At 38.5% G+C, this 24,792-nt stretch overlaps 1 protein-coding gene across 1 annotated transcript; it reads left to right on the top strand.

Annotated features, from left to right (window-relative positions):
• Nucleotides 1-10: 10 nt before the first annotated feature.
• Nucleotides 11-21,118, top strand: DPH5 (diphthamide biosynthesis 5; the record flags this gene model as incomplete). Its single annotated transcript, XM_010075738.1, has 7 exons — nucleotides 11-61; nucleotides 3,176-3,300; nucleotides 6,500-6,608; nucleotides 16,517-16,637; nucleotides 18,718-18,757; nucleotides 19,821-19,924; nucleotides 20,869-21,118. Coding segments are annotated over 7 exons (774 nt in total), but the record flags the coding sequence as incomplete, so codon positions are not given.
• Between the last annotated feature and the right edge of the window lie 3,674 nt (nucleotides 21,119-24,792).

The raw sequence follows: 24,792 nt of genomic DNA, 5'->3' as shown, positions 1-24,792 counted from the left end.
CTGCGGCAGGGTGTACCTGGAGGCCTACACGTCCGTGCTCACGGTGGGCAAGGAAGCGCTGGTAGGTTGCTCATGGGAGGCGTTGTTTCACTGCCCTGGGAAAAGACTGGAACGAAAATAAAATTTTCCTGCCTCCAAGTGTTGACACCAGTTCTTATCTCAGATTCTAACAGAGTATGGAGATCCTGAAATACTGGAGAACTTGGTTAGAAAAGTGTCGATCTGTTTAAAAACAGCCAAATCAAAAGATGTACCAGAAAAGTATATGTTTGGGAGCCTTGGACCTCGGTATCAGCCTGAGGTGTCGTGCCTACTGGGAATAATAATTTGACCGTCTCACGTTTCCCTGTGGGCCAAGCCATGTCACCGTGCTGAGACTGCCAGGACACACACCGTTCAGTCAAAGATGGGCTGTTGAACAACATGGAGATAAGCTGTGTGTTAGTAACCACACTTTATGGAAGCCAACAGTAGTAAAAGTATACAAATTGTAACTCTGATGGGTTCACTGATCATAGAAAAATAAATGTTGAAATCATACCAAAAAAAGAACTTACCTACCCACAGAACAGGGATCTCGCCTCCAAATAAGCTGTATAGGTGATGCACTATCCAGAGATGGCATCTGGGTCTTGGATGCTGTGTAGCCATAATGTACTTCTGTGCATGTACATACAGCACATGAGGTTTTTAGCATGTAGTCAGAATTGTGTGCTTTCCGAATACAAGATTGGCTAGAATATTTGCAGCCATGTCTGGTATCTCTACTGTGTTTTGAAATGATGATACTCTCAATGTTTTTCTGTGTTTTTTAGTACTTTGAAGCAATCTGAATGGAAATTAATCCATTCAAAACAAAACATTTTTTGTTGTTGGGTAGTTGGGAAATTGCAAATACAATAAAAAGCACAAATGATTACTTGGATATTTTTACTTTGGAAAAATCTCCATTTGCTATTAAAAAAAAAAAAAAAAAAGAGATGGATTCCTAGCTAGTTGAAAATAAAACACTGACAAATAGAAAAATGCTGAATATTTTTGGCCTGGTTATTTTTGGTTATATTTGGTTTGGGTTTTATTGGTTTAAGTGTTTTGGAAACCTTGAAGTCCCAAAGATGAGGTAATTGGGAAAAGTGATCAATAAAAACAAAGTAAAAGATGCTGTCTTATCTGAAGCTGCCTAAGAGGGAAGATAGGAATTAATCACCAAGTGTTGATAATACAGCCCAGTTCACATACAAGTGACAATGCTGAATGGTTATGTAGTAATCTGAAGGTCAGTCAAGCAAAGTGAAAAATTGTGGGAAAGCTTTCAAGAGATAAAGAACAGATTTTTTTCTCCTGCAGGGATTTTATAGAAATCCTCTTGTGCTGGTGCTTTTAAAATCAGATCTCAAAATTCAAATTACATGACAGGCTTAGATTATCTTGTTGGCCTAAAACATAGATTAAAAGCTATTTGATGTTGACCATCTAAATTGGCCCTCAGTTTGGTGAAAGAACTGTTTGGACCCAGTGACCTCTCGGTGAGCGTACATTTTAATTTTTGTCAAGAGAGTGCTTTTTATATATTCTCTAATTAATGTGCTTTGATTTCCATTGTGGAGCAGTCTCAAAGCATGGAAATGGATTCCATTAGATGAAAACAAAATGAAATGTGTGCTTCTGGGAATGCACTTAATACCGTGTGTTTTTGCTTACAGTACTGGACTAAAGTTAGTCTGGTCCAATGATAAACCCGCCAGAATGTATGTGGCATCGTTACTGAGTTCTCAGCACCAAGTGATTTGCTTTATAGATCTGCTCCTGTTGTGCTGTACTACTTGCTAATGTGCGTCTAGTGTAAGATACCTAATAAAAACACATGGGGTGTCAAAATTTGTTGTAGTTTTAGTATAGACCTCAGCAGTACTCCAGGGTGGCTGTCAGCTGTTCTGAATCACAGATACAAGATTGCTTATACATTTATTTGGTCCTCTTTCTGTTGAATCTGTACAGGTTGCAGTCTGCTTCACAGGGAAAATAATCCTCATTTTACAGAGGCAGAGAAACTGATTCAAAAATGGTGAGGAAGTAATCTTTAGAAAAAGGAACCAAACCCAGTGACAGAGGTTCCAGGTCTAGTACTCTAGCTATGGGGTTGAACTTCTTATTGAAGCACTGCTCCACTTCTGTACAAGTGTGATGGCTCTCTTGTCAATTCAGTATTTTTTGTGGGCAAAAATGAAGCTATCACTGAAGTCACAGGAAAAGTCTGAGGAAAATCTTTCTGGATCATAACTGACCTAATAGTTTTATCAATTTGTTAATATTTGTAATACCACCCAAATTTTCTGAATGCTGTTTAGAAGAAAACCACCTTTTTTGGTCTATGCCCTGGAAAAAATCCTTTATCTAGTCGTGTAAAGAGCATGTGAAGTGTATGGTGACACATGACTTACAGACAGATATGTTCAGGATGGTCAGACATGTTCTGCAAGTAACTGAAGTTTTATTATACGTGTGAGGTTAATTCCGGAAAGAAAGGCATTTAAAACATACAGAAAGACACAATGATTACTGAGCTGCTGAAGAAAAAACATGATCAAATACACGTTTACCTGTATACATAGTAGAGTATTTCTTACAGAGAACTGAAGATGAAGGATTAATATGAAATCATTCCTTAGATGTGGTTAGTTACAATGTGCTAAGGAAATAGCTAAAAAACTGGCTTGTGGTATAGCTAATGTCGTATTTGTATCTGGTTTGATGTCAGTATTGTAACTAATCTAAGCAGTTGGGCTCAGACTTTTGAGAAGGGAGCCCGTACGGTAGGATGACCTGTTAAATTAACTATACCTAGAGTCCACCCAGGTACCTTCAGCATGCAGGTGTGCTTGACCTACTTTTAGAGCAGCTCCTCAACTGCCAGAGAAGGTATTAAAAACCAAGTCAGTATCAGACTAATGTGCTTAACTAATTTTTATCAACTTGGGAGCTGCTTTATGGGTAGCTCAGGTGTTCCTGCAAGAGGAGGCAGGGTTCCCTAAGACCTGGGTCGGACTGCTGGGGAGAATAATAAAGTTGGCCTTTCCAGTGTCCATTGTCTGTGTTCCTGAGTGAGCACCCAGAGAGATATGAAAACACTCCTAAGTGTCTTGTTTTGGTGTTTCTTATTAATTTCAATTTCTAGGAAGAGTTTTATGGAAAAGAATTGATTTTGGCTGACCGAGAAACGGTGGAACAAGAAGCAGACAGCATTTTAAAAGAAGCTGATGTTTGTGATGTCGCATTTCTCGTGGTTGGTGATCCTTTTGGGTAAGACAAAGCAACATTTTAATTATTGCTGTAGCTTGATCACTCTCTTTTTTCAATATGAAGGAGCCATACTCCATAACTGTAATTCTTTATGAAGAAGCTGATTTTCAGACCAGAAGCACTTGTTATGTCCTTGTATATTTTTTATTGCATTAAAAGTATACATGCAATTATCTACATTTTATCTTGCTTTGGAGTTTCCTTGCCCAGATATCCTTATAGATGCCCTGGATGTATAAATCTTTCCTTCAGCAGTTACTTACAATTTCATTCTCCCTGCTAGCTTTTACAGAGAATATTTTATTCCAGGTTTTATCTGCTAACAGAAGAAATTCTAGGATATCACATAATTAAGAAATGTGTTATGTTCTCAGAGAGTATTCCTTTAGTTGCTATTTGTACTTATAAAGTGGAGCTTATATGCTCAGTTGTTTTAGAATTAATACTGATTGTTGGTTGTACAGTGCTTCTGCTTTGATATATGCTATTTTTTTAAATCACTTAGGTCATTATAAATGTCTTCTCATTTTGGTTTATTAAGCCTTTTATTTCCACTTTTGCTGAAAAGTATAGTCTTTTTCTATCACCAGAAGGATCTCCTTCTATCTTTTCAGTCAGGTATCATCAATCTGTAATGTCAAGCCATACAGAGGAGCTTTTAGTCTCCAGCTGGTTATTCAAGATTTATACCACAGTGTTAAGGGGCACAAGAAAAATCAAATCACTGAGCACCCTATTTATGAGTGAAAAAATAGAGTTTATGAAAAACAGGACCAGTGTGCACATCTGTCAAAAGTAGATAATTTATGTAAATACAGGTTGAAAATTGGCAGGAGAACATTCTATTAAACTGGTACTTATGGGCAGATAATGCAGTATTTCAGAAATATTAATTATATTTCCAATGCATGTTAACATTAAAATTACAATTAATGTAGATTGTAGAACCACATTACCTTTACCCTGTGCTCTGATCCAGTGACTGATATAAGTACACAAGATGAAAAAAAACAACCTACATGTATTGAAATGTAATTGCTACTTGTAAGCAGTATCTCAATCTGCCTCAGTTATGATTAGTTTCAGTGCCAAAATACTTCAATTCTGATTAATATACTATACATCATTGCAGAAAACTACCCTTTTTGTGAATGAGGTTCCTCTCTCTATATGTTTATGTTCTTAGCTCTTAATATTGCAGCTTCAGGATTTTGGGGTTCATGAGGTTACTAGCAAAGAGTAGTGAATGTTTCTGTCCTAAGAGTAGCCATGCAGGAGCAGGATAGAAGCCATGTGACTGCAGCTGATCATAGAGTTTCAAGTATGTTTGCAGGTAAGAAGAGTACTTGGCAGTCTTAGGAAACTTCAGGTGTTGGTGGTTAATGGTTAAAGTGGTAAAACAAGCTGTGTGTGCCCTTGTTCTCACTGTTGTTCACTGCAAGTTTTTATCTGCATATGTGGTGACACCTATGCATGTGCTAGTAGGAACCTGACAATTTTAACAGTATACTGGAAAGCCCACCTTCATCTAGCCTGGTGCTAACATTCATGTTATTACTGCCCAGGAAGCTTAAAATCTGTATCAGTGACAGAAAATACTTGTATAGCTCTGGGTGCAGGGGGTGACTCCATGAAGCCTTTCCTGATAGTAGCCAAGTGCTCATGAGGGCACTTCTGCTTTTAGCTACAGTCATTATGGACAGATCTACTGGGAGGAAATACTGGCTGGAGCAAATTTCAGTGAATAAAGCCAGCTGATCCCTTGGTCAGTATTAGCATAACCACAAAATCCTCCAGTGCTCCTTGTCCTGCGTACATAAAGGGAATAATACAAGGCCATAAAACTAGTCCCATCGTTGAGCAGGCATTCTTAAATCACCTTTGCTTACGGATTCAGGAGCATAGTTTGTTTACTCACCGAAGTGGTGTTTACTGCGTCTGGGAGCCTGTTTGTATCGGGGTCTCTGATGTTGCAAATTCACATTCCTCTATTTTTTTTTCCCTCCAATGAATTTGCTTTCTTTTTAAAATGATTCATCCTTACAGCCTTGCCAGCTGCTGCCACATTTGTGTTCCACTCTGAAGCACCTGATCTGCTGATTGGTGCTAGTCAGACATGCAGTGTCAAAATTATCAGACTAAAAATCAAGGGAGTTCTGTTAAGGTAAATGAACCGGGCCAGGGTGAAAGCAGTCCTCCTACTTAATTATTCTGATCGGCATATGCTATTTCTTTCCTTGCTTCCTTCTTTGGAATGGCCACACAGGAACGCGTGATACATTTTGGGAATGAGATGGCTTAGGCAAGGCATAGATGCATTTTCATATTTCACATGGAAAATGAAGTGCCTAGCATGTATGTAAGCAAGATTCGTATGTGAACATTGTTGCTGTTCAAAGATTTGCTGGATCTATATATAGTTACCATATTAGAAGGACTCTAATCCCAATTGTGTTAATTTACAAGCCCAGTAATTCTTGCATCAGTCACTGCAAGGTGTTCATTAAGCATTAGACCCGGAGCCAAATTTAGCTCAGTTCTAAGCTTAACTACAATTTTCTTAATTTTCAGAATAAATTTGATAACTCAAATTTAGGCATTGTTAATTTGAGTAATTTGGCTTAAATATTAGAAAAAACATCCTTAGACTAAATAAACTGTTACAAGTACTGCATGCGGTTTACCTCAGGCTGTTCAAAGTTGTTGAGTGTGTTGCTTTCCTGGCATGCACTGGTGCAGGTGGGAGAAGGCCTGGCTGTGCAGTGAGTAAGAAAACACTGGAGTTTTGTTGAAAAGTCTATGCCAAATGGAGTTGACCTTTACTGTTCGACGTATGTCCAACAGACACCTACTGAAGACAAAGGATAAATGGAACTTTCCTTTTCAAGTACTCACCAAAGCTACTTTAAAAAGTAACAACTGTATTGGTGTTACAGTTTTATTGATTCCAGAAAGCTCTGAAGAATCATAATGTACTGAGGATGCCTGTATTTTCAGCTAGGGAAGATGACATAAGGAGGCCTTATTGAAGTTTTTACTTTTCCATAACCATTAGTCAAGTTACTGCTGCTCTTTTGGCACCTCTGCATTGCCCTAGTTGCAAAGAACAAAAATTTTACTTTCAAAACAAACTATAATGCTAGTAACACTTGGTCACTATCTCTTTTCGATCTTTAATTCCTTTATTTTCTTAACACAGGGCCACAACACACAGTGATTTAGTACTACGTGCAGTAAAATTGGGGATTCCATACCAGGTCATTCATAATGCTTCAATAATGAATGCAGTGGGCTGCTGTGGTTTACAGGTAACATTTTTGTATATATGCTATTCCAAAACTGCTGCTTAGAATTGCTGAGGTCTTCTGCTGTAGCAGTGCGTGTTGCAATCTGAAGTTTGAAGATCTGTAGCAACTGCACATTTCTGTTGTCAGAATTTGTTAACACTTCCTTTTCAGTGTGCTACATGTCAGCAAAAGTCCATTTTGATGAGCGCATGTGAAAATGAATAATAACACTTTTGTTCTTCTCTGCTCTCTAACTTCCCTCTGCCCCAGGAGACTTTGATATTTAAGTTATTTTACAGATTAAAGCTTTGCTCATCTTGGCTTCCTTCTACTACTGATGGTCACCTGATAAATTAAATTAATTAAATTTGGTTGTTATCGTGTTGAGAAACACGCTGGTCTTGTCATAAAAGGAATACATGCATAAGCCTGTCTGTATGCCCAACTCAGATAGTAACTAATTCAAAAATCTTGTCTATGATGCATTATTTCTCTCCTAGGTTTGCCTGTCTTCACTTAGTGTTCATTTGCTGAGAGAGGAGGGATTTGCCTAGCCAGGGTCTATAAGAACAAACGACAGTTTTTGTGCTTCTTGAACAGCTAAAGTAGAAAAGGTCTAGTGTCCCCCAAGAAAATACTTCACTGCTTCCTTTTACACATGTATAGATCCCTTATTACTTTTCCTGCGTGAAAAATGTTAAAGCAGTGTGTGTACTATAACGAATCACATATAAATTATTTGAAGCTTCCTCTTCTTGTTTTCATTCATTATTTTAACGTAGAACCTGCCCTCTGAAGGTTCTGAATGGTTCCCTGTGCATGGGAACTTTAAACCAGGCTTCCACTTTACCAAAACTGAAAGCAAGCACAGGAATGTGAGTATACTACAGACAAGAATTGAGGGTTTGAACAATAAGTTTTCATCACTGAAGGAGGAAGCGTTCCTTCCTAGCTTAACACAAAAGAACACCATTTTTAAAATTTCAACAAACAACTGACACCTTCAAATTTACACTGACAAACTCCAATAGCCTTATTTCAATGCTGCCCAGCAGCAGAAAATCTGTTGCAATAAGCTAGGTGTTATCTCTGGATTCGATCACATCTGAATAGTTTAGAAACACGAGAACCCTGTCTGATCTGGCAGCTCAGCAACATAGCATTGACACCTGTTCTGAGATGTGAATGCTAATGCCAAAGGGAATGCAGCACAGGACTCTTGTTCTTTATAATTCTTCCCACCAGCACTTTCTTAGCGATACCTGCCTATTGCTGTAAGACTTGGGCAAAATTGTCTTTTAGGAAGGAAGTAGGCTCCTTGGTGTCTAAAATCAACATGAACAGCAGACAGATGGCAGCTGTCGCATGACTGCACTTAGCGGGGCGGGTAACACAAGAGTTGAGTCCCTTTTGGCTTCATGGTGGTGCAAAGTGTGCTTCTGCTGTCAAACTGTTGACAAGTAGTTTCTACTACTCACTATCTTTTTACTGTTGTTTTACATTCATTAGGAAGGAAGATGCAAGGCTCAAATTCGCAAAGAGAACAGGTGACTAAGTTTTCTGAAAGTTTGCTTCCCTCACAACTCCAGCTAGGCAAAGGAAGGAGGAGTATAGGACTTCTAGGTTAATTAAAAAAAAAGAGCAGAAAGCTAACTGGGAATATATTGCAAACAGTCCATAAGGTTTTTCACATATGCAGAGTTTTGGAGATTAGTTTACTATTTCCTTGTCCCATGCAGATAAGACAGACCATGAAGGAAATGTGATGTTATTCACTCTGGCATTAGTCCCCTTTTCCATTCTGGCTTGAGAGAGGCTGCCTTCTCACATGTCAACATTCCTGTTGTTGTATAAAGCATTTTAGGAAACAGCAATCATATTGTATTACCGTACAGATTATAACCAGCTGTCTAACTCTTCATTGCTCCTTACAGGCATAAACAGCAAGTGAGGGGTATCTTACAGAAAAGCAGCCTGTGATTTAATTAGAGTTGTGGTGGAAGTTTGTAATTTCTTTCAACAGTCTTTATGTTCATGGCTGTCTCCTTAGTTTTGGAGTTTATTGTGTTTCAAATTGCAAAGTTACTGTCACATAGAGCAGGGATTCCTCTTTTGCTTCACCACAGAAAAGGCTTGGCTTTTTTTCTTGTTTTAATCTGATTGTGATACAAAACCTCTTTCTTTCTTACTAGAGAAAAACAGGAAACACCTTTATACGCTGTTCTGGAAGCCATGTGCGTAGTGAGCTGTAACTGCTGATTAGGCCCTCAGTAAAATGCAGCTACAGCCCAGTCTGTTCACAAAAGAACACGTCTCTTGTCATCAGAGCAATGTTTCTGTGCAGCCAACAACATTCTGGTAGTTGCACAGTTTTCCTGTACAGTAGTGAGTTACTGAAGTCAGTAGAGCATTAGTGATGGTTTGTCACCTTCAATTCATAGATACATTTCTTGCCAAATTGTAAAGAAGCGTGAACATCTATTTTCAAATACTTTTTTTTTTTTTTTTACTGTCTTACCTGTTTAACAGAATCAGTGCAACTGTTTCAAAGGCAGCACAGGTGAAGATTGCATTTGTACAAAGAACAGGAGTTTTTTTAGTTTTGTATCACAGGCTCATACAATGAGCTATAGCTATTGAAAGCAGGGGATAGCAGTACTTGGCAAAGTATTAGTCTGACTGGGCATAAGGCTCTATGACTTGCTGTGGCTCCCTCTTTTACACTGTTCTTGATGTGCTTCACTGCGTCAGGTTTGTTGGTGCTTCCCCCCCCCCAAGGCTGCAGAAGATCTTTTCTCTCAAAAACAAGTTAATACCGCCCAGGGGTAGAAGCCAAGGCAAGTGCCTGTCTGTGAGTGCTTCTTAGCATGTTCTCCTCTCTTGTCTGGAATCTGACATGGAGCTGTGTTCATCACTCTGCCAGGGACGACGTCAGGGAGGGGGGACACAAGTCCCCAGAGGAAGGCTGAAATTCTCAGAGAGCACTTCTAGTGGGTGGTAACTAGTGAAACAGCTCAGCTTTCCTCCTCAGCAGCTGCGCTGTAGTTCCATAGCTTCAGAAAGCTTAGTGTTTCAGGCTTACCTCTGTTCTGCAACAGCTGCCCTGTGAGCAAGACATTGCCTTGGCTGTATCCAACTAGGATTCAGCGTTGCAAGCTGAGAACAGAGGGAGAGCCTAGCCTGACATCCGTGGCTTTATCTGTACCCACACTCAGTTTTTCACAATAGGGCTGATTGCTAGGGCTTTTAGCCCTAGAATAAAGAGGCAAGAAAACTTGGGATCTCTAATTTACACCTTTTTCCTTCCTTCCTAATATGCATGATACCTGGGTTAGTTGGGGAAGGTCGCTGGCCAGAGTGGTGCTCTCAGAACAGAATTCTCTCCAACCCAGTTCTAGTAATGTATCTTTGAGGTAGCAGTATGGATGGTCAAACCCATGAGGAAGACTGTATCATACTGACCTGTGATGCATGTGAAGGAATGATGCAACTTGAAATGGCTTGAGATAATTATTTTACTGTAAAAAAAGAGGATTGAGAACTAAAATGCAAAGCTGGAGACAAGCAAAGGGATGAGAAAAAAGTACTAAAATGAGCCATCCATTTCTAGGAGATTGGTGTCGCTAGTTTGGAAAGCATTTACTTTATATTTTGGTAGGGTAGCTAGGAAAAAAACATGTCGTGGCAAAGACATGCCTTTCTTTGAGACATACCCACTTTCCACCTGAATAGCTTCAGAACAAACATCTGCATGTCCCCTTGTTGCTTTCAGTGATTCATCTTGATTTTTTTCATTTGCAGTCCAGTTCATTCCTGTAAGGCAATTACAGTTATAAAATAGTTTTGTCTTTTTGCTACTAGCTGATCCTTAAATGCAAAAGCAGTGCTTACTATGGTATTGAGTCTTCACTGAACAGGTGAGTACATTTTCAGTGTCAAGTAGAAAAGCATTACTAATATATAAGGAAGCTGAAGGATGCTATCATTACTTGCTGTGCTCATAGTCAAATAGAAAACCTGTAGTAGCTGCAGGAGCGGAACCACTGAGTTACACCCTTTCTCTGTACCCTAATCTTCAAAAATACTCTTTGCACTAATAGGAGGGGCTCTACACAAAATGTTTTTTTATTCACTGACAGTTAAAACAAGCTGTTTTCCATCACTGGTTGGTTTTCTCACTTATTACCAGCTTCAGAGCCTTTTCAAAGTTGGCATTTGTTTTTCAAACCAATTAAAGGTTAAATCAGTGCTAGTCAAACTACTTCATTACTCACAATTGCTCTTTGACCAAGTGCCATTTGTCACCAGCAAATGTGACCCAGAAGCATCCATTTAATCAGAATAGATTGTTTTCTCTATTTAGATACCTTTGTTTCAGATTAGTAGCTCAAGTGACCAGGGTGGGAAGGAATCATTGTTAGATATTGCTGGGAAGAGTCGTAGGAGGTTATTAAAGATAAGGTGACATTACCTTGGAGGGAAAATCCCGTCCTGTTCAAGTTTGCTTGGAGTTTGAGAGCTGAATTTTGTTCTGTTTGTGGAATAGCTACTTCCTAAGTGCTGATATACGAGGCAGCCAGGAGAAAAATGTGTTGTTCCCTTCAGCTGCTTTTATGTGATTTCTCTCAGCTGCCTCCTAAAGGCTGCAATCATGTGGAGTGGGCTTCCCTCAGCCAAACATCCCTTTCTTCACACTTCCTTTCTCTTTGGCATGTACTGAGGGTACTGGAGGTTTATGGGACAGCTGAGCCAATCTGTTGGCTTGCAGTAGAAAAAGGAGTCATAGCCCTTGGTGTGTGAATGGTAAAAACTTTCAGTTTCGTGTGAAGGTTCTCATGAGAGGTATTCAAAGTTGCTAAAGGTCTGCGGTACTGAACAAGAGAGTGTGAAAGGCTAGAGCTAGGCTTGTGGTTGTTGCATATGACCAATAACAAGCAAAAATGTAACTTGACTGATTATTGCTACTTCTTTGTTGATGATTTTCCTAGTTCCTAAGCTGTTTTCTGGCAACAATATGTAATACAAAGAAAAGTAGAAGCCCTTAAATCTGATGTTTATGGTCTGGAGAGTTGTCAACTGGTTATGGAGGACAAGGGGAAAAAATCTGACTTGGTAGGTTCCTTTTTTTGAGGATGAACATTGCACAGCATCATGTCAAAACTCTTATGATAATGATAAACAAAACATGACTTAGCTTTTCTGTACATGTTCATTGGGATTTATTAAGAAGCAATGTGGGATGATGCAAGATGCTCTACGGTCTCCAAATTCCATTGAGAAAAAGCCCCTTGGTGTCTGCCGGTGGGATATGATCAGGTTGTGCAGTATCTTCATTGGCAGAACATACCTGTCCTGCAAGAACTATCTGCAGTGTAACCTGTGACCATCTCAACATGAAACATAGCTGAGTGTAAACCTACTGGGTTTACAGACATTTGCATGAGTATATAGATGCCAGGCCTGAAAAATATAACGGTAAGACCCCTTTTTACCTTCTTCCCCTGACATGGATCCAGTTCTGAAGCTGTTTGAAATTTTAGGAAAGGAGATAGGCTCATAAGTGAAGAACTGCATTGTCACCATTGCAGCTGATACAGCAATAATTCTGGGAAAGATGGTATAAAAATAGATGTCTGCATTTTGAAATGTTTACTTCTTGGTTTCTCTGCAGCTGTTGCTCTACTGACCTTCAGTATTATCTCGCATCTCCCCTCCTGCTTGCTTTAGTACTTTTTAGAGAGGATGGGGGATCTTCCTTTTTTAATTTCCCTATTTAGTCTCGGCTTGTTCCTTCTTTTTATGCCCTATATTTTTGTGGTGATTAGCCACACCAGTATTTTAAGTGAGGACTGTTGATCTGGACAGCTTCAGGTGTCTGATGTTATTCAGACTGGGCATTAACGAAGTTGCTCAGTAGTTTCATTGGAATGTCACTTGCATGAAGGTTTTCCAAACTGAGATCATGGTACTGTGCTTTTACTCTCATTGTTTATTCAGGCCTCTCAATTAGCAATCACTTCTGCTTATGTAAACAAGTAAAATAAGGAATATCATTCCCAGAAGGGTTAAAAATATTAGCTGAAACCAGGCACCTCAGTACCAACAGTTTTCAGACATTCTTTCATATTATGCGCGTAAATAAAAGGGAAAGTTATAGCTTGTTCTGAGGTGATGAAAATGTGAGTTGAAGAACAGCTTTCTGCAGTATTTTGTGAGGGGCAGAAAACTTCAGCAGACAGAGCATTGCCTTGGATTAGAGAGTTCTGGCTTCCTTTCCTGACTTCAGCTATTGCATTGCAAAATGTAAGTGCACAAAGCTTTGCTTAAGCCAATTACTACTCGGACGGGGGGGAGGGGTATTTCCAAAGACTGAGGTGTTTCAAAATGACCTTTTGAAATTTTTCTGTGAAGTTTTTGAGCACTGGGAGAAGGTAAGAACATTAGTTTCCTAGCTGAGAGCACGAAATGTCTGTCCAACCATTTCACTGAGCCCCTTTGAACTTCTGGCACTTTTGTGCCTGAGCAGAATGTAGACACTCTGACAAATCTTGTGATTACTGCAAGTGTGATGCTTGAGATGTTTTCATTTGTACAGAACAGGTCTTGCCCACTCCTAAACCCCAGCTGCTTAATGTAGAGTGCAGCACACAGAAGACCGCTGTGAAACTTCATTTGCTGTTGCCTCTCTTTAAGGCTGTGCCAGCAACTGTGCAGCATGATTGCTTTACTAAAAATATACAGAGCTCTTTATTGTCTTATTAAACTTCTTAATGATCTCAAAGGATGACATTAATCCTTAGTTGTGTTGTAATACACCTTGGTTAACAAACATGTCGCAGTTTTATTCCTATGGCAAGCATGATTTCTGGAATTTTGGGGCCCTGAATTATTCAATCTTTGATGGTTGGTGGAAAGAATATTTTGTAATTTCAGTGGGTTCTGGTTCTAGTGGACCTGCTGTCCTCTGTAACTGCTGAATCCTTATGACAGTAGGGGATTTTTGTTATTTACTGCTCTCTCTGCAGCAAGGCTTTTCTTGAAAGTCTGATCCTTCATGCTAGATTTCAAGAGATGGAAATTAGAACATAGTACAGGAAACTGTATTAGGAATAAATTGAATCTGCAGGAGGTACAGGAGGAGAGCTAAATAAGTAAGTTCTGATACAGTTATGTGTTGCTTCTTTAATGCAGGCTTGCTCTGGTGGAAGAGCAGTGCCTATGTTTGCATAAATGTCACAGGTCTGCAGAGATCAAATGCTGGATGAGAAATAATGATTTGTGTCTGCAGAAGTGCTTGTAAGGTAATTGGTTACAAGTAGTCAAGTGCAATAGGGGTATCCATTTATTGCTTCCCCTCTTTAATTTCTCTTCTTAATTTAAATTAAAAATATGTATGCATTAATGCTAGGAAATCTATTCTTTAGAAGTTTAGCTAGTGGAGTGGTATAAGCTGCAAAGGCATTTCTAGGAGGTTAATAAAATATGCCCCATTCCATCTTGTTGGTGTAGAAGCTACTTCTGTGATGTCCAGGTGCTGAGAAAAAAGTGTATTTTTGTGAGACTATAAGTACTGTTTTCTGTTGTTTCAATACTTTGTGAAGATATTCTAAAGTTATTGCTACTGAATAGTCAGGCCATGTCTGACAAAAATGTTTTCTTCTTTTTTGACATTCAGACTTCAGTTTTAATGCAAAGCCTGGTAAACAAAAGACAGATTCAGTGAATCTGACTGGTAGTGCTTGGGCAAGAAGGATAACTTGCTTGAGTTCCTGTTGGCAAAGGTGATGGAGAATCTTTGTAATGATCAGTGGAAAAGAGAAAAATAACAATCAGAACAAGTGCTGTAGGGTATAAAGTTGTGAACGCCCAACTTGTTTTTAATGTATGGCAGAATGGTTTAAAAGATCTGATTCCTAACAAAATACTTATCAGATAGTAACAATTTGCTCAGTTCTGCACATCCTTTTCTTTGGTAAAAGGCAGAGATGGAAGGATTTCTCCTTCAGGTTATCAAAATGCCAAAGGGACTGGATAAGATTTGAGGTTAATTGAGGCCACTTTCTGCACGGAACAAAGGCTGCTGCTTTTGGGAAATGACCACAGTGGCTTTCAGGTGGCAGATGGTAAGCTAGTGAGCGAGGCTGGCACCGGACAGTTCAGTTGATGACTGAGGGTACACTGCCAGTGAGGTTACAGGTTCACTTGCTCCCAGATGCTCTAACAGTGAAGGGGAGAAAGAGAAGCTCCTTGTTCTAACAGGTTTTTCTTCAGATTTGGTACAAAAAGGAAAGAGTTCTAGCTAGCCACATGAAAAATAGGCAAAACATAGCTTGTTTTTTTCTTTTGTTAGAACACAGCCTTGAAATAGTTAACGAGTTACATCAGGAGTAATTCACTTGGTTCAACCTATATTTAGTTTACTGGAAGAACCTTTAGGTTGTGAAATGTACGCTGTGTGTTCTTGTCCTTGTACTAGAATGAAATAGTTAAAAGAGGAAATGTTTTCAGTAATTGTCCAGGAATCTTTGAATAAACACTGTTCCTGTCAGCATGAATGGTTAAAATTTGAGCTTTTGGTCCCTTGAAAACAAACATGTTTCTGCTTTGGTTCAAATTCTTCTCTGCCAGTGTAAAGGAGTGAAAACCGCAACCTAATGCCACAGTAAAATAAGTTTGCGTAGGGGAATCCCCCACTGGCACAGAGCTGCCAGAGGTGCTTCTGCACAGGGTCCTCTCCCCTGCTAACAGCCTGCACAGTGCCTCCTGCAGCGGGCTTGGAGGAGCAGTTTTTCCTTCCAGGTTTACACAGAAGGCAGGGAGGTTTGTCCGTACAGCCCTTGTTTCTCTGGTGGGCATGAGCTGACAGAATATTGGCAAGCTGTAAAATCCATCTGCGGTGGCCCCATTCCAGAGCTGAACTGACCAAAATTGATGCATGGTTTTGCCCTTTTTCAAGCTGGTTACACAAAATTCCAGTCCAAATGCTGCCTTAGGTTACATATGACTTTTGCTTTTGCATCACTGGAAATGACTGGCGAGACTATTGCTTCGAATGTCTTCACCAAGATTAGGGATTTACAATAATAAATAGTAATTGAGAATAAAATCATTGAGCACATTTGACACAGAATTTGCTAACAATATTCTTCTTACCATATGTGCATAGAAAATGTTGCACCTTTCTGCTTCATGCACAATCTGTCCCTGTCTTCAGATCTTTATATCCACTGTCTCTTTAGACTTGTAACTTCTTTTTGCATGGTACAGCTTTCATCTGTGGGAAAGTGTTGTTTTGATACAAATACTACTTTATCAGTAGAATCAAAATATTGTAAGTATTACAGCATTATTAGAAGTTACCTAGCCTTAATCAAAATAAGAAATAATATTTTTTGCACTAGTCTTACAAAGTTTTGCCTTTAAAAGGACTTCAGAATTAAGTAACAAAGAATAGAAGGTAGATCGAAAGTTGGTTAATACACACTGGAGAGGTGAATGCAGACGGAGGTAAAAGCTTTACAGATTAGTCTTAGTCATTCTGTAACATGCTTGCTGTTTGGAGAGCAAAAGAACAGCAGCACATCTCTATTATGAAGAAGAAAAAACAGTTCAGTAATTACAGACTTTGTTTAAAAGAAAGAAGGGAATGCAAAAAAATGCACTAGAACTAGTCAAGAGACAGAGAAGCACAGGGCAGCTTTTTTAAAAGGAAGCATTATTTTTAATGCAGTGTTCTATTGTGTATTTATAAAAGAGCAAACTTAAGCATCTTATAGGAGAGTATTCTCTCTGTGGTATGCAACTTCTTTATTAACTGGGCTCAGGACTTTTCAGTGTTCCCAGTTAATGATTTTCATAGCATTTTTTGTATGCTCTACTAATTTTTTCTTATTGTGTATGTGTGTTATTGCATTTGCTTTTTTTTACAGTTGTACAATTTTGGAGAGACAGTTTCTATAGTTTTCTGGACAGATACATGGAAGCCAGAGAGCTTTTTTGACAAGATCGTGAAGAACAGGCGGAATGGAATGCACACACTGTGCTTACTTGGTAAGCGGCAGCTACCCCCGTTCCTTAGCTACAATCTTCCGTGGCATCCAGAGCAAGTGTGATAGGCGTGAGATGAAGTCTGTGATTAAACAAATGTTCTTAGCTAACTTATGTCTTTGAAAACATACCAAAAATTGGAACATTAGAGTTATGTGGACTAACACTTCAGCCATTGTCCATGCTATAGCAGCTGGGAGTTTCTTAATTCCTCTTCAGAAAATTTGTAAGAAATGATGCCTTTGTAGAAGTCACATAGGAGCAGGAGGCCCATATTTGCTCTAAAAATCAGTGTGATTTTAAGCTGGATCAAGCTCAGGATCCAAATTAGATTGCAGTGACTAGCAGCTATCTTTTATTGACTTAATTAGGTTAAAGCTCAGCACGTTTGACTTCCTGGGAAGCTAAATCATACATGTAACCACATTTTGGTTGGTAAGGTGATAGTCTTTTTCCTAAATTATCTTATCTAAGGATGTTTTGGCAAAAGGTGATTTTCACCTGAGAAGCTTCAGTGCTGTAAAAAATCCTTGCTGATCATGGAGCTGAAAGAGGCTCTCCCATGGTGCCGCCTGATCTGTATCCTACCCAACACTCCTCCGCTGAAAGCCATGGTCTGAGTAACTCTGCTAGGCTAGGTAACTCCTTAAAGATTATGGAACTGCCTGCGTATAAACTGTAAGGCACTAGCATATTTGTATATATAATCATATACCGCTCTGTATCATCTTTCAGACACAGCTGGGATCTCTCCGTGCCAAATAAATTAATATTTTAAGTAAAAACAAAGTCTGTGGTAACTGGAGGAATCCTGAGCAGGAAACAATTTAAATGTGTAAGCATCACTGCACATCAGACTTTCCAATGCCTTGAAAGTTGCTTGTTTTAAAAATTGGCTAAAAATCGGAATTCTGGTAATTTGTTCTAAAGAAGGATGACTTCACAAGTGTTTTAAACAAGGATTATTACAACTATGGGATGTTAAAGTATTTTTTAGATATTTTGTATCATAATTTCTACAACCTCCCTTTTTATGTTTAAATTTTTATGTGGTAGTGAGAAAGTAAAAATTTTGCAACAGTAAAATTGAACTATAAATCTCACATTTTAGGGACAGCTGTGGTACCGACATCTAATTGTAGCTCACAGCTGAAAACTACCAATTTCCAAATTAATTGTTCCCTTAATACTGCTTGGCCATTCTGGTCTATGTATTGATTGTTTATCCAGCTAGACTAGATTACTAATAAGCAAATGTGACATAAAAAAGGTTAGTGCTGGTAAACTTCTGAATTCAAAGCAACTTCATGGACATATAAACAGTTTGGTAAACTGCGCACTAATTTGCAGCTTTGCATTTTAAACCCCTTTCTTTAGAGTCACTTTGGTTTAGGAGCTGACCATATAACTTAGGCAATGCTGTTTAAAAAAATCAAGATTGAAATGTATCCAGCTTTCACTGTGCTGGTATTCTGGAGGCATTTGAATATAGATAACATTCCTCTGCCTCTTGGAGAGATTGTACTCAATTAGAGTTTCATAAAATTGCAGATGTGCAGAGTCTTACCTGACCCTTTCTCTTTTTTCTTTCTGCCCAAATCAAGAAGATTGTTCTAAATTTTGATTGGGACGGGAAGGAAGTGCTAACGAAAGTTTCCTGCATGGCAGTGATGTAATCACTGTCAGTCAGTCACACTGTTCTACCTTTTCTGACCACAGTGTACTCATAATTTAAGAGTAGTCTCAATACCCTGGTGTACGTAAACATGCTGGCATTTAGCTGTTCTGTGGTAAATATTCCTGCTAGTCGTATACTTAGCAGTTGTTATTTTTATTCCTCTAAGTTGCTCTGAAATCTGTGAGACTTGCCCTATCTTTGGGTAAAATCACAGGCATAAAATCACAATACTTTGTGATTAACAGATGAAACAGTAGAATGTAATCCATATTCCTTTTTCCTGTAATAGCTAAAATGTTGTTATGAAGTGTATATAGTCTGCTAATTAAATTAAGCTTTACCTACACAGTAAACTAATTGGGAAGTTTGTAAGGAACCTAGATTTTAATATGTTTTGTTCTACAGATATTAAAGTCAAGGAGCAGTCTCTGGAGAATCTAATGAAGTGAGTCACCATTTTGAAAATATATAGAAACACGGAGTATTTACAAAGGGGTTTTTGTCCAAGGAATAAAGGCTCTTTGTCCATAGTCTAATACTGAACTTACCTGCCTTCTCCTGTTTTCCTTCCCGCTGGCCACAGTCTTTCATTTCTTACAAGGAGTGAAACTTTTTTGTTCATTACAGTAGGGCCTGGCTTTATTTACAGTAACTGAACGAAGTTGCAGCAGACCATAATTTTTTTTCTAACTGTTTCTGTGAGAAGTATTGAGTCAGAATGGGGTTAAGCTTTCTGCTTGGCAAATTAATTGTTATTTTGCTACTGTTCTGCCCCATCCTGAAATAGATTAATAGCTGAAACAGTGTTCTGACTTAATTCTTCCTTACACTGGCTAGAAACAGTGTGGAGTACTGAATACATACCACCACCTTTTTTGAACAGCCAAATAAGCAATATATAGAAAATGCTCTTAAGTTCATTTAACTGTATTCAAAAAAGCTCTTGCCACATCTTAATCATCTCTCTGCAATCTGTATGTTTGAAGCGGTGAATATAAATGGTTACTTTATATGCATGCTGTAACTCTGGTCTAAATTAACATTTGTGAAGTCTCCCGGTATCATTGAGGTTTGTTTATTCTGGAGTTTCAAAATAAAATCTGTTTGACTGAACCCACAGTTGGCAAGGAAAGCAGCATTTCATTTAAGAATATATTTCTAGTCTGTAATCATCTGTCTACGGGGCATCTGACAGAAAAACAGTAGCTTGCCCTTGAATTTAAGTCTAATGCATCCTTCAGGATTAGCTGCAAAACCTGCACATGGCTTCCAGCAGCTGAACTTGCTTTTAAGACTCAAATAATCTACCATCTCACAGACATGGTGAGAGCACAAGAGTCTTCTGTCTTCCTTAAAAATTCCATTCTCGTCCAAAAGGCCCAGCCTGAGAGCCTGGGCCTGTTTCAGTTCAATCCGTTGGTCTAGAGGTTTCTTGAAATAACCTGTAAGAACGCTAGGGATAATGAAATGGGTTTATGTTAATTTTCTCTATTTTTCTTTCCCTGCAGAGGAAAAAAGATTTATGAGCCACCACGCTACATGAGTGTGAATCAAGCTGCAGAACAGCTTCTTGCCATTATTCAAAACAGGAGGCTCCAAGGAGAAGAACCTGGTACTATTACTGCAACATTTCTATCTGCTGCTTACCCCGCTCAAGTCACACTTATTGATGAGCCTCTGAACTCTACTCCCTTCCTCTTAATCTTAGCATTCTCTTGATCTGCAGTGGAATTGGGCTGCCTTTAATCCTAGTCATGAGATGGATTTGGCAGAGCTTGAAGATAGTGTAGTGTAGTTCAGTGAGCACAGATGAACCAGCACTAGTGGCTCCTGGAGGTTTAGTCAAAGCCTCAGTTTGGTGACCCTGTGCTGTTTGTATTTATCTTTAACTGGGAGCTCTTTGATCCTTTAGAGTTGCAGGAGGCAGGAGGATTCTGAGCATTTTAGATCAGTCAAGCTTCAAAAATCTCTGCTACGTTTTATTTAGGCTGGTCACACACTGCTCTACATGAATACCAGCATGAATCTAGGTTAACCCAACAATGCAGAACTGTGATTTTGAGCTTGAATTCTTAACACTGGTCAAGAGCAAACTGTGAAAGATGTTTATTGAGACCAAGGGTGAAATCACAGCAGCTATAAAGATGACTCTGTTGTGTCACAGAAAAATTGTTTTTAATAGAAATACATTTAGCTATCTTCCTCCTTTTAAAAGTGTATTCCTTAAAATTAAAAATCCTTTCCTGTTAAAATTAAAATCCTTTCATTTCATCCTTTATATAGAATGAATCGGAAGCAGTTTGCTCAAAGTGAACACACTTCCTAAATGAATTTTGCATTCTACTTCTGCTGTCCTCCTATTCTTGCTTATAAACATCCCCAAGATACAGCTTTATTTTCTTTGAAGCACAAGCTTCTTTCTAGGCCACTCCTATGATTCATTAATTGGAGACTTAAGAAAGCTGTGTTAAGGTTTAAGCATTTTGAGTACTTTCTCCTTTATAATATGATAGAACTATTAGTCAATAAATTAAGCATTTAATTTTTTTCTTACAGAAATTACTGAAGACACAATTTGTGTTGGCCTCGCACGTGTGGGTGCTCCAGATCAGAAGATTGCTTCAGGCACACTGTATCACATGTCCACAGTGGAATTAGGCGGTCCACTACATTCCTTGATTGTTACAGGCACTATGCATCCTCTGGAATTAGAAATGCTTAAGCTATTTTCTGTAGATAGTTCCAGTTTGGAAAATTATGCATTTCAAAGGACAACTTAAATAAAAATGGGGCATTTAAATTTTTATTCCATCTTTAATTTCATGACAGCATAAAGTTATTCCTGTGAGTATTTAGAGCTTGCCTAAGTGCAGTTAGACTGTATATTGCTTCAAAAGACAACACTGTGGGAACATGAACCTGCTTTTACCTGAGGCTACAGACTGTAAGCTGCTGGGATCAGCTTCTAACATGTAGACACCTCCAGAAACCTTTAAACCTTAAAAACACTTTGTCTGATTCAGTTCATTGACATCTATTTAAGCCTTAGGTTGATGACTAGGACAAGAAGTGCAAGTAGAGAACTCAGGAAGTGTACCAGATATCTCTCTGGCATCACTTTTGCTCTAGTACATAAACCAAGCCTACTGCATACTTTTTTATAAATGCATTTTAGATGTTAAATTTTGCTTTTCAACTTTCCAGAACTTAGTCGTTCTGTCAGCAATAGAAACCATTAGCATGCAAAACTTCTTAGGTCTGTATCCATCTTTACACTTGGGAGAGCAAATACAGACAGGTGAAAATGGTCTTGATGTCCAAACCAAGAAACCAGTTGGTGAAACAGAGGGAGAAGCTGCACAGACTTTCTTATTTCAGAAGGCTGCAACTTAAAATAGAACCGTATTTCTTCATGTGTTAATGCTAGCATTTATGAAGTGCTGGACTCAAACAGCAGCAACCACAACTAACCTCACGTCAATTCTCAGAAAACAGACTGCAAGAATTCTCTTCAAAAATCAGCTAATAGATGATGGTGGTTGCAATTTCAATTAAGTCTTCACAGTATGTATGACAACAAAGCAGACTTGTATTTTTGTTTTTAAACTGAAGATTTATTGGAAAGAAATTTGATCCCATATCTTTTAAGGAATATAGGACATTTAACATTTTATATAGACTGTATTCAAGTAGAAAAGATTACATTAAAAATTCCTAATATTGCACTTGGGACAAGTCATGGCTAAGCTACTAACATCAGCATTCCAGAACAAAATCATACACAGTCTCAAGAATTTTAGTGAGCTGCCTTGTGTTATCATTAAGATTTCTTTGCAGGTATTTTGATATACTGTCCTATTCAACTTAAGCTCACTGCTAAGAGTGATTCCCGTAATTTAAAGGTAAAGGCAAGCAATATGCTGAATGCAAGCAATATGCTGTATGGTACCAGGAATGATTTTGGCAATTTCTTCATTCACAGTATTTCACACTTCAGCCAATACTGTAGCGATTCATTTAACTCTTGTACAAGATCCCAGCATACACATGAAAGACTTCAGCACACATGGGAAGTGAAACACACAACTCCTTTTACACATTATTTCCGACAAATTACCAAATAGGCAGGAACCTTTTGCGGCTCACTGAAACAGGCAAGCAGATTACCCAGTATTTGCAGACAGTGAGACATGTAGTCTTCACGTGCCAGGCACAGCAGAAGCGTAACTGGCATGTGTTCACATTACAGCAGTCTCTGGCCAATGAAGTCCCAACAGGGATGGTCATTGCATCAAAGCCTGAATCAGGGAGGAATCCCAAAGGGAATCCTGGCAGAGTGCAGATAGGGATTCTTACAGAAGTGTAAAGCCGGAATTAACCACTGAGTCAGTATTAGGGATGACAGAAATATAATTCCTCTATAGTCACTCCCAAACACGCTTAAAAGGGGTGGGATAATCAAGAATCACAGCAAGTGGCAGGCTGATGGCTGGGGGGGAAAACAGGACAGGGCTTAATTAGTAACTAAAGCTGTTGCTCTGAACTGATATTTAAAGATCTTGTTACATGAGTATTGATTTGCATTTTATAAAGCATTAAGTTTTTTGCAACTGAAACCTGCACTGTGAGAGAAAAGTCACAAACTTCACAATTTGATTGCACAGTGGGCACAAAGAGTGGAAAACTGCAGTTCAGCAGCAGCTTCTCTCCACTCTTGTATCTTGTTTACATTCCCAAAACAGGTTCACTTGCAACAGTTAAAAAGAGACCCTTTCTTTCCTTCACCTTTAAACCTGGCTTTGCTTCTTCAGAAAAAAAATTAGGAATGTTAAGAGTTACTAAGGTCCATTTTATTTGTAGCAACAGTTTCAATTTTTATGTAAAAATAGTGTCAGTGGCTCTTACTAATGATGCTATTAAAACTTCCATTTTAGTAAGCAGTATTACATAAAAAGCAGAGTCATTTATTTGGACCAGCGCTTTTTGCCTTAGTTTAGCAAATTGCACAAGTAACCTAGCTCTCTGTAGGGGCCCTGCTGATGGAAGGAACAAGTCTATCCCTACGGGCAGACCTGCAGGATGAGCCTACAAAGAACCAGTCCATACTCTTAAGAATGAGAGTAGTTTTCTTCCACTGTTATTTATCGTGGCAAACATTTGGGGCATTTTAATCCAGACACTCTGCAGCACTTGTTTCATCTTCTTACTTTGCCCTAGGTCCTGTAAAAATCATGCAGTTTGCAGGCTTCATCTTTGGGACAATATGGTTGTAAGTTACTGTTTTCAGTCACAGAAAAAAGCCCCCAAAGATAGACCAGTAACTCCACAGTAAGCTTCACCTACATCAAAACATAAGAAAAATCATACTTTGAAAACTTTGTTCAAAATTCAGTACTGGAAACCAGGAAGCTGAGTTTTAGCAGATGATTTGCAGACATTCATCCATCTCTGGATGCCTCATTCACACAAATGTTTGTTTAAATGATGCTGTGCATCTCCAATAAAATGTTAAAAAGCAAAGTGTTATATAATAAGTCAATTAGGTAATTCGCAAAACACAAAATAATGGGATTTTGACTGTCAGGATAAGAAAAGCTGCACTTTCAATTGCATGATTTGTACTCTCCTAAAACCTGAGCAAGTGTACCCTTACTAGGTGAAGAAAGAATAAATCAGATGTCACTCCACTTGCTGAGATGCTAGATGTGATTGTAGTTGCCTACTGGACATGTCATCTGCTGTCTTTTATAGACTTTTATGATGCTTACCCTTTTTCAGAAAGCCTAAAAAGTTTTAAAGTCTACTTTGAATCTGACTTTCCTACACTAATAACATTTAACAAACAAACAATACATTTCTTACTATAAAAACATTAAAAATAATGAAGAAAGTGCTGTCTTGGTTAGAAAACTCAGACTTGTACGTATGCTTCCAACAGTCATATACATCCTCATAAGCAACAAAAAGATGTCAAAAATTATTAAAATTAATATTATGTAATTATAACCAGCTTACAGCCTCTTTCACTCAAATTCCCATATTTCAAAATTTTGTAGATTTACATCTTAAAAAACCCCCCCCCAACAAAAATAGCAAACAAACCCAATTGTCACTGAGGCAGATTCTCGCTTGGAAACAAATTGTAGGAGTTGTCTTTTCATTAAGAAAAACAAAATAGTTGCCAAGCCCAGCAACTTGTGCAGCACTACAGTATTTCAGCAAGTCCAGGAATACTCAGTCCCAAAACATGCTGGTATAAAAATTATCGAAACCAGAGCCTGCTCTTGGATCATGACACAATTGCAATGAAAGTTGGCTGGTACTTGCCTCTAAAGTGGTATCAGTTGATCTTCTCTAGCCTCAAACTATTAACTATAAGAAAATATTAACTATCAGAAAATCAAGAAATCATGCTGTCAACCAAAAAGCAGCAGTCTACATGCAACATATTACAAAACAGTATGAGGGATCTCTACCTTA

Source organism: Pterocles gutturalis, unplaced genomic scaffold, assembly GCF_000699245.1.
Source record: "Pterocles gutturalis isolate BGI_N339 unplaced genomic scaffold, ASM69924v1 scaffold42227, whole genome shotgun sequence".
In the NCBI taxonomy this organism is placed as follows: Eukaryota; Metazoa; Chordata; class Aves; order Pterocliformes; family Pteroclidae; genus Pterocles; species Pterocles gutturalis.
This window is presented reverse-complemented; position numbering and strand designations above follow the sequence as displayed.